Here is a 13,808-nt window from a genome sequence, read left to right as displayed (position 1 = left end):
TTACAACTTTTACTTCACTACATTCCTCAAGAAAATACTGTACTTTTTACTCCAAACATTTTCCCTGACACCCAAAAGTGCTCATTACATTTTGAATGCTTAGAGGGACAGGAAAATAGTCCAATTCACACACTAAACAGAGAACATCCCTGGTCATCCCTACTGCCTCTGATCTGGAGGACTCACTAAACAGAGAACATCCCTGGTCATCCCTACTGCCTCTGATCTGGAGGACTCACTAAACAGAGAACATCCCTGGTCATCCCTACTGCCTCTGATCTGGAGGACTCACTAAACAGAGAACATCCCTGGTCATCCCTGCCTCTGATCTGAGAACATCCTGGACTCACTAAACAGAGAACATCCCTGGTCATCCCTACTACCTCTGATCTGGAGGACTCACTAAAAAGAGAACATCCCTGGTCATCCCTACTGCCTCTGATCTGGAGGATTCACTAAACAGAGAACATCCCTGGTCATCCCTATCCCTGACTGCCTCACTAAACAGAGAACATCCCTGATCTGGAGGACTCACTAAACAGAGAACATCCCTGGTCATCCCTACTGCCTCTGATCTGGAGGACTCACTAAACAGAGAACATCCCTGGTCATCCCTACTGCCTCTGATCTGGAGGACTCACTAAACAGAGAACATCTGGTCATCCCTACTGCCTCTGATCTCTCACTAAACAGAGAACATCCCTGGTCATCTCTACCTCTGCTACTGCCTCTGATCTGATCTGGATGGACTCACTAAACAGAGAACATCCCTGGTCATCCCTACTACCTCTGATCTGGAGGACTCACTAAAAAGAGAACATCCCTGGTCATCCCTACTGCCTCTGATCTGGAGGATTCACTAAACAGAGAACATCCCTGGTCATCCCTACTGCCTCTGATCTGGAGGACTCACTAAACAGAGAACATCCCTGGTCATCCCTACTGCCTCTGATCTGGAGGACTCACTAAACAGAGAACATCCCTGGTCATCCCTACTGCCTCTGATCTGGAGGACTCACTAAACAGAGAACATCCCTGGTCATCCCTACTGCCTCTGATCTGGAGGACTCACTAAACAGAGAACATCCCTGGTCATCCCTACTGCCTCTGATCTGGAGGATTCACTAAACAGAGAACATCCCTGGTCATCCCTACTGCCTCTGATCTGGAGGACTCACTAAACAGAGAACATCCCTGGTCATCCCTACTACCTCTGATCTGGAGGACTCACTAAACAGAGACTCACAAGAGAACATCCCTGGTCATCCCTACTGCCTCTGATCTGGAGGACTCACTAAACAGAGAACATCCCTGGTCATCCCTACTGCCTCTGATCTGGAACATCCCTGGATTCACTAAAAACAGAGAACATCCCTGGTCATCCCTACTGCCTCTGATCTGGCGGATTCACTAAACAGAGAACATCCCTGGTCATCCCTACTGCCTCTGATCTGGCGGACTCACTAAACAGAGAACATCCCTGGTCATCCCTCATCTGGAGGATTCAAAACAGAGAACATCCCTGGTCATCCCTACTGCCTCTGATCTGGAGGACTCACATCCCTGGTCAAACAGAGAACATCCCTGGTCATCCCTACTGCCTCTGATCTGGAGGACTCACTAAACAGAGAACATCCCTGGTCATCCCTATCTGGAGGACTCTCTGGTCATCTGAGGACTCACTAAACAGAGAACATCCCTGGTCATCCCTACTGCCTCTGATCTGGCGGATTCACTAAACAGAGAACATCCCTGGTCATCCCTACTGCCTCTGATCTGGAGGATCTGGAGAACATCCCTGGTCATCCCTACTGCCTCTGATCTGGAAACTAAACAGAGAACATCCCTGGTCATCCCTACTGCCTCTGATCTGGAGGACTCACTAAACAGAGAACATCCCTGGTCATCCCTACTACCTCTGATCTGGAGGACTCACTAAACAGAGAACATCCCTGGTCATCCCTACTGCCTCTGATCTGGAGGACTCACTAAACAGAGAACATCCCTGGTCATCCCTACTGCCTCTGATCTGGCGGATTCACTAAACACAAAAGCTTTGTTGTAAATGATGTCTGAGTGTTGGAGTGTCGCTGGCTATCTGTACATTAAAAAACAAGAAGATGGTGCTGTATGGTTTCATTAATATGAGTCATTTTAAATACTTTAGACTTTTACTTTTGATACTTCAGTATATTTTAGCAATTACACTTGGTTTTGATACTTAAGTATATTTAAAACCAAATACTTTTAGACTTTTTACTCAAGTAGTATTTTACTGGGTGACTTTCACTGTTACTTGAGTCATTTTCTATTAAGGTATCTTTACTTTTACTCAAGTATGACAATTGCATACTTTTTCCACCACTGGGCTTAAGCTCAGTGGGCTAACACAAAATGATGTTACACAGACGAACCAAGTTAGTCCCCATGTGTTATACCTCACAGACCAGCCCATAATAACCTTAGTTACCGCTTAGTTACCAGGAAGATTCCAATTCCAACGCTCCTCAGATTTAAAAAATGAAACTTGTATTGTTTCTACACTCTTAGAAAAAAGGGTTCCAAAATTGTTCTTCAGCTGTCCCTATACTGTAGGTCAGGAGAACCCTTTTTGGTTCCAGGCAGAACCCTTTTTGGTTCCAGGTAAAACCCTTTTTAGTTCCAGAAAGAACCCTTTTTGGTTCCAGGCAGAACCCTTTTTGGTTCCAGGTAAAACCCTTTTTGGTTCCAGAAAGAACCCTTTTTGGTTTCAGTCAGAACCTTTTGGGTTCCATGTAGAACCCTTTTTGGTTCCAGAAAGAACCCTTTTTGGTTCCAGGCAGAACCCTTTTTGCTTCCAGGTAGAAGCCTTTTGGGTTCCAGGTAGAACCCTTTTTGGTTCCAGGTAAAACCCTTTTTGGTTCCAGAAAGAACCCTTTTTGGTTCCAGGCAGAACCCTTTTTGGTTCCAGGTAGAAGCCCTTTTGGGTTCCAGGTAGAACCCTTTTTGGTTTCAGTCAGAACCCTTTTTGGTTCCAGGTAAAACCCTTTTTGGTTCCAGAAAGAACCCTTTTTGGTTCCAGGCAGAACCCTTTTTGGTTCCAGGTAGAAGCCCTTTTGGGTTCCAGGTAGAACCCTTTTTGGTTTCAGTCAGAACCCTTTTTGGTTCCAGGCAGAACCCTTTTTGGTTCCAGGTAAAACCCTTTTTGGTTCCAGGCAGAACCCTTTTGGGTTCCAGGTAGAACCCTTTTTGGTTTCAGTCAGAACCCTTTTGGTTTCAGAAAGAACCCTTTTTGGTTTCAGTCAGAACCCTTTTGGGTTCCATATAGAACCCTCTGTAGAAGGGCTCTACATTGAACCCAAATGTTTTTTTTCAAATGGTTCTCCTATGGGGACAGACGAATCACCCTTTTAGGTTTTAGATAGTACCTTTATTTCTAAGAGTGTACCTCTAAATCAACCTGAGTCTAAATAATTTATCACTGCGTTTCTCGACTGTGTGTGTGTGTGTGTGTGTGTGTGTGTGTGTGTGTGTGTGTGTGTGTGTGTGTGTGTGTGTGTGTGTGTGTGTGTGTGTACGTCTTATACTTGGCAACATGACTCAGCGTTGGGTAAAACCAGAAAACGGGGACCACCTGCAGGAGTGAGTTTTATACTGCAGAAACAAAGCCAGTGGGTTTTAAATGGGAGAGAAAAGGTTTTTAAGTGAGTAGGAGCGCCCCAGGGGGGGATGCCTGGGTTGAACCACACAGAGGAGGAGAGGAAAGGTTTATCTACAGTACTGACTTCTCCCAATGTAGTGATGAATGGGGGGAGGAGGAGAGAGAGAAGGAGAAAGGAGAGAGAAAAGGAGAGAGAGAAGGGAGAGGGCAAAGAGAGAACAGAAAGGAGAGAGAGAGAAGAGGAGATATAGGGAGAGGAGATATAGGGAGGGAGAGGGGAAAGAGGAAAGAGAGGAGAGAGAGAGAAGGGAGGAGAAAGGAGAGAGAGAGAAGAGGAGATATAGGGAGAGGAGATATAGGGAGGGAGAGGGGAAAGAGGAAAGAGAGGAGAGAGAGAGAAGGAGGAGAAAGGAGAGAGATGGAAGAGGAGATATAGGGAGAGGAGATATAGGGAGGGAGAGGGGAAAGAGGACAGAGAGGAGAGAGAGAGAGAGAGAGGGGGGAAGAGGGAGAGAAAGGAGAGGAGATATAGGGAGGGAGAGGGGAGAGAGGACAGAGAGAGAGAGAGAGAGAGAGAGAGAGAGAGAGAGAGAGAGAGAGAGAGAGAGAGAGAAAGAGAGAAAGAGAGAGAGAGAGAAAGAGAGAGAGAGAGAGAGAGAGAGAGAGAGAGAGAGAGAGAGAGAGAGAGAGAGAGAGAGAGAGAGAGAGAGAGAGAGAGAGAGAGAGAGAGAGAGAGAAAGAGAGAAAGAGAGAGAGAGAAAGAGAGAGAAAGAGAGACAGCAGAGGATGGAGAGAAAATGTCCAGCTCTCTCTCTCTCTGTGAACACTGTGTGACTCTCCTGTGGGAACACCAGCATGCGTTGAGAGGTTGTGACATCACGTCACCCCCGGCAACCACTCAGGACATATTACCATAAAGCGGACAGACAGGTGGTTGGGATTACCATACGGCCGGTACGACACACGTCAACGCACACGTCAACCTATCCACACACACACACACACACACACACACACACACACACACACACACACACACACACACACACACACACACACACACACACACACACACACACGGTTTCTACCTGATACTGGGCATTACATTCCCAAAAACTCCTCTCCTCCTCCTCCTTTCTTCACCTCCTCCTCCTCTCCCTACCCATAATCCCTTGCATTGACCCGCTCCTGAACCTGTCCCTTGAGGCTATATCTATTGGCTTCTCTAAAGATGCATATAAACCTACCTTTCCACTGTGACTAGAGCCTAAGGTAACATGTCAGACCCTCTGTCGACCTGTCACAGGTGATTGAAGCCTTGTGGAGCCTTTCACTGAAATGACTGAAGCCTTGTGGAGCCTTTCACTGAAATGACTGAATTAATTTTTGGATGGAGTTTTCGTAGGGTTTGGAATGTCTATATTAATGAAGTAGATGCTGGCTTCGTTTGAACGGCAGATTAGTTTTTCCAGATTTCGGAGCCCCTCCGTTCTGAGTGTCTCCTCCCTCTCCCCTCCTTTCTGAGTGTCTCCTCCCTCTCCCCTCCTTTCTGAGTGTCTCCTCCCTCTCCCCTCCTTTCTGAGTGTCTCCTCCCTCTCCCCTCCTTTCTGAGTGTCTCCTCCCTCTCCCCTCCTTTCTGAGTGTCTCCTCCCTCTCCCCTCTGTTCTGAGTGTCTCCTCCCTCTCCCCTCTGTTCTGAGTGTCTCCCCCTCTCCCCTCCTTTCTGAGTGTCTCCTCCCTCTCCCTCCTTTCTGAGTGTCTCCTCCCTCTCCCCTCCGTTCTGAGTGTCTCCTCCCTCTCCCCTCCGTTCTGAGTGTCTCCTCCCTCTCCCCTCTGTTCTGAGTGTCTCCCCCCTCTCCCCTCCTTTCTGAGTGTCTCCTCCCTCTCCCCTCCTTTCTGAGTGTCTCCTCCCTCTCCCCTCCGTTCTGAGTGTCTCCTCCCTCTCCCCTCCTTTCTGAGTGTCTCCTCCCTCTCCCCTCCTTTCTGAGTGTCTCCTCCCTCTCCCCTCTGTTCTGAGTGTCTCCCTCTCCCCTCCTTTCTGAGTGTCTCCTCCCTCTCCCCTCTGTTCTGAGTGTCTCCTCCCTCTCCCCTCCTTTCTGAGTGTGTCCTCCCTCTCCCCTTTGTTCTGAGTGTCTCCCTCTCCCCTCCTTTCTGAGTGTCTCCTCCCTCTCCCCTCCTTTCTGAGTGTCTCCTCCCTCTCCCCTCCTTTCTGAGTGTCTCCTCCCTCTCCCCTCCTTTCTGAGTGTCTCCTCCCTCTCCCCTCCGTTCTGAGTGTCTCCTCCCTCTCCCCTCTGTTCTGAGTGTCTCCTCCCTCTCCCCTCTGTTCTGAGTGTCTCCCTCTCCCCTCCTTTCTGAGTGTCTCCTCCCTCTCCCCTCCTTTCTGAGTGTCTCCTCCCTCTCCCTCTGTTCTGAGTGTCTCCCTCCCCCTCCTTTCTGAGTGTCTCCTCCCTCTCCCTCCGTTTGAGTGTCTCCTCCCTCTCCCCTCCTTTCTGAGTGTCTCCTCCCTCTCCCCCCCTTTCTGAGTGTCTCCTCCCTCTCCCCTCTGTTCTGAGTGTCTCCCTCTCCCCTCCTTTCTGATTTCTGAGTGTCTCCTCCCTCTCCCCTCCTTTCTGAGTGTCTCCTCCCTCTCCCCTCCTTTCTGAGTGTCTCCTCCCTCTCCCCTCCTTTCTGAGTGTCTCCTCCCTCTCCCCTCCGTTCTGAGTGTCTCCTCCCTCTCCCCTCTGTTCTGAGTGTCTCCTCCCTCTCCCCTCTGTTCTGAGTGTCTCCCTCTCCCCTCCTTTCTGAGTGTCTCCTCCCTCTCCCCTCCTTTCTGAGTGTCTCCTCCCTCTCCCCTCTGTTCTGAGTGTCTCCCTCTCCCCTCCTTTCTGAGTGTCTCCTCCCTCTCCCCTCCTTTCTGAGTGTCTCCTCCCTCTCCCCTCCTTTCTGAGTGTCTCCTCCCTCTCCCCTCCTTTCTGAGTGTCTCCTCCCTCTCCCCTCCTTCGTATAGTCTCATTTCATCCCTTTCTTTCTCTGTCCCAGGAGTCTTGTTGTCTGGTCTGCGGTCACAGGGAGGGCAAACATACACACACACACACACACACACACACACACACACACACACACACACACACACACACACACACACACACACACACACACACACACACACACACACACACACAGCGCTCTTACCCGCTCAACACCCCCAGAACCAGATTTAGAACGAAAAAGGATCCAAAGATGACGAGACTGACAAAATAGGCCCAGGGAAGTTCATAGCCCATAGCATCTTGCATCTAGAGAACAGAGAGAAGGAAGAGGAGGAGGAGTTTAGAGAGAGAGGACAGGGATTGGAAGACAAGAAGGAGGAGGAGGGGTTTAGAGAGAGAGGACAGTGATTGGAAGACAAGAATAGGGGGGTTAAAAAAGAATGAAGGAAATAAACAAAGCTAAGAAATTGCACAATAACACAATAGCAGAAAACAGCAAGGTTGGAGAAGTGTGTGCATTTGTGTGTGTACGTGCCAGCACTCATATGTGTGTATTTGTGTGTGTACGTGCCAGCACTCATATTTGTGTATTTGTGTGTGTACGTGCCAGCACTCATATGTGTGTATTTGTGTGTGTACGTGCCAGCACTCATATGTGTGTATTTGTGTGTGTACGTGCCAGCACTCATATGTGTGTATTTGTGTGTGTACGTGCCAGCACTCATATGTGTGTATTTGTGTGTGTATTCATATGTGTGTATTTGTGTGTGTACGTGCCAGCACTCATATGTGTGTATTTGTGTGTGTACGTGCCAGCACTCATATGTGTGTATTTGTGTGTGTACGTGCCAGCACTCATATGTGTGTATTTGTGTGCGTACGTGCCAGCACTCATATGTGTGTATTTGTACGTGTGAAGGGTAAAGCTACTTCAGATACAAAACCCCAAACAATGGAGCTAATTAATTCATTTACAATGTCAAGCTCCCACTCTAGAATTCCAACAAGTACCCGTGACAGGAAACAGAACCAGAACGTTGGAGCCAATGAGAGATCATCAGAACTCTAGAATACTACTGAACAGTATCTCAGCTGTGAACAAATGCCTCTTGATCACAAACACCCTTGAACAAAGCCCTCTCTGGTCGTTGTAGAGTTAAGTAGAGCAGTGTGTGTGTGTGTGTGTGTGTGTGTGTGTGTGTGTGTGTGTGTGTGTGTGTGTGTGTGTGTATGTGTTTAACTATATTTGTGGGGACCAAATGCTATTTCTAGGGGGTTTAGGGTTAAGGTTAGAATCAGAATTAGGGTTAGAATTAGATTTAGGTTTAAGGTTAGGGTTAAGAGTACAGGTTATGGCTCGATTTTTGAGTGTGTGTGCGTGCGTGCGCGCGTGTGTGTGTGTGTGGCTGCGGCATGGTAGTAGAGACATAATGTGATATGATGGTAGAGACATAATGTGATATGGTAGTAGAGACATAATGTGATATGGTAGTAGAGACATAATGTGATATGGATGGTGGTAGAGACATAATGTGATATGGTGGTAGAGACATAATGTGATATGGTAGTAGAGACATAATGTGATATGGTGTAGTAATGTGATATGGTAGTAGAGACATAATGTGATATGGTGGTAGAGACATAATGTGATATGGTAGTAGAGACATAATGTGATATGGTAGTAGAGACATAATGTGATATGGTGGTAGAGACATAATGTGATATGGTAGTAGAGACATAATGTGATATGGTGGTAGAGACATAATGTGATATGGATGGTGGTAGAGACATAATGTGATATGGTAGTAGAGACATAATGTGATATGGTAGTAGAGACATAATGTGATATGGTGGTAGAGACATAATGTGATATGGTGGTAGAGACATAATGTGATATGGTAGTAGAGACATAATGTGATATGGTAGTAGAGACATAATGTGATATGGTGGTAGAGACATAATGTGATATGGTGGTAGAGACATAATGTGATATGGTGATAGAGACATAATGTGATATGGTGGTAGAGACATAATGTGATATGGATGGTGATAGAGACATAATGTGATATGGTGGTAGAGACATAATGTGATATGGATGGTGGTAGAGACATAATGTGATATGGTGGTAGAGACATAATGTGATATGGATGGTGGTAGAGACATAATGTGATATGGTAGTAGAGACATAATGTGATATGGTAGTAGAGACATAATGTGATATGGATGGTGATAGAGACATAATGTGATATGGTGGTAGAGACATAATGTGATATGGTGATAGAGACATAATGTGATATGGTGGTAGAGACATAATGTGATATGGATGGTGATAGAGACATAATGTGATATGGTGGTAGAGACATAATGTGATATGGATGGTGGTAGAGACATAATGTGATATGGTAGTAGAGACATAATGTGATATGGTGGTAGAGATAATGTGATATGGTGGTAGAGACATAATGTGATATGGTAGTAGAGACATAATGTGATATGGTGGTAGAGACATAATGTGATATGGTAGTAGAGACATAATGTGATATGGTAGTAGAGACATAATGTGATATGGTGGTAGAGACATAATGTGATATGGTAGTAGAGACATAATGTGATATGGTAGTAGAGACATAATGTGATATGGTGGTAGAGACATAATGTGATATGGTGGTAGAGACATAATGTGATATGGTGGTAGAGACATAATGTGATATGGTAGTAGAGACATAATGTGATATGTTGTCTTTGCTGTCTTCGTATCCAAGATAATTGTGTAGTTTAGAGTGTGTAGTTTTAGAGTGATTATCTTAATTTACCGAGGTTAGCTAGCCAGCTATTCGTCGTCCTTAACGTAACAGAACTTCCGCACTCAACAATCCGGTCGCATTTCGCGTCGCTCCACAGGTAGTGTCACATTTTTCATTTCATTACAGTACAACGGCTTGATTTGTTTGATCGTAGCTAGCTACATAGCTAGCTACATAGCCGTCTTTGTATCAAAGATAATTGTGTAGTCTTGAGCGATTTCCTAGGTTAGCTAGCCAGCTATTGTCGTTCTTTTAACGCAACGTAACGTAAATCAACACTGCTAGCTAGCCAGCTAGCCCCGAATAGCAGCACAGTAGCACAGTAGAAACCATTACACTCTACGGAACGACTTGATTAGTGTAGTGTCAACAACGCAGACACTGCCAGCTAGCCTACATAGTCAACAACGCAGCCTCTGCCAGCTAGCCTACTTCAGCAGTACTGTATCATTTTAATCATTTTAGTCAATAAGATTCTTGCTACGTAAGCTTAACTTTCTGAACACTCGAGACGTGTAGTCCACTTGTCATTCCAATCTCCTTTGCATTAGCGTAGCCTCTGGTGTAGCCTGTCAACTATGTGTCTGTCTATCCCTGTTCTCTCCTCTCTGCACAGACCATACAAACGCTCCACACCGCGTGGCCGCGGCCACCCTAATCTGGTGGTCCCAGCGCGCACGACCCACGTGGAGTTCCAGGTCTCCGGTAGCCTCTGGAACTGCCGATCTGCGGCCAACAAGGCAGAGTTCATCTCAGCCTATGCCTCCCTCCAGTCCCTCGACTTCTTGGCACTGACGGAAACATGGATCACCACAGACAACACTGCTACTCCTACTGCTCTCTCTTCGTCTGCCCACGTGTTCTCGCACACCCCGAGAGCTTCTGGTCAGCGGGGTGGTGGCACCGGGATCCTCATCTCTCCCAAATGGTCATTCTCTCTTTCTCCCCTTAACCATCTGTCTATCGCCTCCTTTGAATTCCATGCTGTCACAGTTACCAGCCCTTTCAAGCTTAACATCCTTATCATTTATCGCCCTCCAGGTTCCCTCGGAGAGTTCATCAATGAGCTTGATGCCTTGATAAGCTCCTTTCCTGAGGACGGCTCACCTCTCACAGTTCTGGGCGACTTTAACCTCCCCACGTCTACCTTTGACTCATTCCTCTCTGCCTCCTTCTTTCCACTCCTCTCCTCTTTTGACCTCACCCTCTCACCTTCCCCCCTACTCACAAGGCAGGAAATACGCTCGACCTCATCTTTACTAGATGCTGTTCTTCCACTAACCTCATTGCAACTCCCTCCAAGTCTCCGACCACTACCTTGTATCCTTCTCCCTCTCGCTCTCATCCAACACTTCCCACACTGCCCCTACTCGGATGGTATCGCGCCGTCCCAACCTTCGCTCTCTCTCCCCCGCTACTCTCTCCTCTTCCATCCTATCATCTCTTCCCTCTGCTCAAACCTTCTCCAACCTATCTCCTGATTCTGCCTCCTCAACCCTCCTCTCCTCCCTTTCTGCATCCTTTGACTCTCTATGTCCCCTATCCTCCAGGCCGGCTCGGTCCTCCCCTCCCGCTCCTTGGCTCAACGACTCATTGCGAGCTCACAGAACAGGGCTCCGGGCAGCCGAGCGGAAATGGAGGAAAACTCGCCTCCCTGCGGACCTAACATCCTTTCACTCCCTCCTCTCTACATTTTCCTCTTCTCTCTCTGCTGCTAAAGCCACTTTCTACCACTATAAATTCCAAGCATCTGCCTCTAACCCTAGGAAGCTCTTTGCAACCTTCTCCTCCCTCCTGAATCCTCCTCCCCCTCCCCCCCCCTCCTCCGTCTCTGCAGATGACTTCGTCAACCATTTTGAAAAGAAGGTCGACGACATCCGATCCTCGTTTGCTAAGTCAAACGACACCGCTGGTTCTGCTCACACTGCCCTACCCTGTGCTCTGACCTCTTTCTCCCCCTCTCTCCAGATGAAATCTCGCCTGTCTTGTGACGGCCGGCCGCCCAACAACCTGCCCGCTTGACCCTATCCCCTCCTCTCTTCTCCAGACCATTTCCGGAGACCTTCTCCTTACCTCACCTCGCTCATCAACTCATCCCTGACCGCTGGCTACGTCCCTTCCGTCTTCAAGAGAGCGAGAGTTGCACCCCTTCTGAAAAAACCTACACTCGATCCCTCCGATGTCAACAACTACAGACCAGTATGCCTTCTTTCTTTTCTCTCCAAAACTCTTGAACGTGCCGTCCTTGGCCAGCTCTCCCGCTATCTCTCTCAGAATGACCTTCTTGATCCAAATCAGTCAGGTTTCAAGACTAGTCATTCAACTGAGACTGCTCTTCTCTGTATCACGGAGGCGCTCCGCACTGCTAAAGCTAACTCTCTCTCCTCTGCTCTCATCCTTCTAGACCTATCGGCTGCCTTCGATACTGTGAACCATCAGATCCTCCTCTCCACCCTCTCCGAGTTGGGCATCTCCGGCGCGGCCCACGCTTGGATTGCGTCCTACCTGACAGGTCGCTCCTACCAGGTGGCGTGGCGAGAATCCGTCTCCACACCACGTGCTCACCACTGGTGTCCCCCAGGGCTCTGTTCTAGGCCCTCTCCTATTCTCGCTATACACCAAGTCACTTGGCTCTGTCATAACCTCACATGGTCTCTCCTATCATTGCTATGCAGACGACACACAATTAATCTTCTCCTTTCCCCCTTCTGATGATCAGGTGGCGAATCGCATCTCTGCATGTCTGGCAGACATATCAGTGTGGATGACGGATCACCACCTCAAGCTGAACCTCGGCAAGACGGAGCTGCTCTTCCTCCCGGGGAAGGACTGCCCGTTCCATGATCTCGCCATCACGGTTGACAACTCCATTGTGTCCTCCTCCCAGAGCGCTAAGAACCTTGGCGTGATCCTGGACAACACCCTGTCGTTCTCAACTAACATCAAGGCGGTGGCCCGTTCCTGTAGGTTCATGCTACAACATCCGCAGAGTACGACCCTGCCTCACACAGGAAGCGGCGCAGGTCCTAATCCAGGCACTCGTCATCTCCCGTCTGGATTACTGCAACTCGCTGTTGGCTGGGCTCCCTGCCTGTGCCATTAAACCCCTACAACTCATCCAGAACGCCGCAGCCCGTCTGGTGTTCAACCTTCCCAAGTTCTCTCACGTCACCCCGCTCCTCCGCTCTCTCCACTGGCTTCCAGTTGAAGCTCGCATCCGCTACAAGACCATGGTGCTTGCCTACGGAGCTGTGAGGGGAACGGCACCTCAGTACCTCCAGGCTCTGATCAGGCCCTACACCCAAACAAGGGCACTGCGTTCATCCACCTCTGGCCTGCTCGCCTCCCTACCACTGAGGAAGTACAGTTCCCGCTCAGCCCAGTCAAAACTGTTCGCTGCTCTGGCCCCCCAATGGTGGAACAAACTCCCTCACGACGCCAGGACAGCGGAGTCAATCACCACCTTCCGGAGACACCTGAAACCCCACCTCTTTAAGGAATACCTAGGATAGGATAAAGTAATCCCTCTCACCCCCTTAAAAGATTTAGATGCACTACTGTTCCACTGGATGTCATAAGGTGAATGCACCAATTTGTAAGTCGCTCTGGATAAGAGCGTCTGCTAAATGACTTAAATGTAATGTAAATGTAAATATGGATGGTGGTAGAGACATAATGTGATATGGTGGTAGAGACATAATGTGATATGGTAGTAGAGACATAATGTGATATGGATGGTGGTAGAGACATAATGTGATATGGATGGTGGTAGAGACATAATGTGATATGGTGGTAGAGACATAATGTGATATGGTGGTAGAGACATAATGTGATATGGTAGTAGAGACATAATGTGATATGGTGGTAGAGACATAATGTGATATGGTAGTAGAGACATAATGTGATATGGTAGTAGAGACATAATGTGATATGGTGGTAGAGACATAATGTGATATGGTGGTAGAGACATAATGTGATATGACATAATGTGATATGGTAGTAGAGACATAATGTGATATGGTGGTAGAGACATAATGTGATATGATGGTAGAGACATAATGTGATATGGTGGTAGAGACATAATGTGATATGGTGGTAGAGACATAATGTAATATGGTAGTAGAGACATAATGTGATATGGTAGTAGAGACATAATGTGATATGGTGGTAGAGACATAATGTGATATGGTAGTAGAGACATAATGTGATATGGTGGTAGAGACATAATGTAATATGGTAGTAGAGACATAATGTAATATGGTAGTAGAGACATGTAATATGTAGTAGATAATGGTGGTAGAGACATAATGTGATATGGTAGTAGAGACATAATGTGATATGGTGGTAGAGACATAATGTGATATGATGGTAGAGACATAATGTGATATGGTAGTAG

At 47.5% G+C, this 13,808-nt stretch overlaps 1 protein-coding gene across 1 annotated transcript in view; it reads right to left on the bottom strand.

Annotated features, from left to right (window-relative positions):
* The window catches only part of LOC135571255 (voltage-dependent L-type calcium channel subunit alpha-1D-like), a 43,493-nt gene that overhangs the window by 19,173 nt on the left and 10,512 nt on the right, over positions 1-13,808 (bottom strand). The window contains exon 5 of the mRNA XM_065017039.1: positions 6,811-6,914. Coding sequence (XP_064873111.1) covers positions 6,811-6,914 — 104 coding nt within the window. The remainder of the gene's footprint in view (positions 1-6,810; positions 6,915-13,808) is intronic.

The sequence above is a fragment of the Oncorhynchus nerka genome, unplaced genomic scaffold, assembly GCF_034236695.1.
Source record: "Oncorhynchus nerka isolate Pitt River unplaced genomic scaffold, Oner_Uvic_2.0 unplaced_scaffold_554, whole genome shotgun sequence".
Lineage (NCBI taxonomy): Eukaryota > Metazoa > Chordata > Actinopteri > Salmoniformes > Salmonidae > Oncorhynchus > Oncorhynchus nerka.
This window is presented reverse-complemented; position numbering and strand designations above follow the sequence as displayed.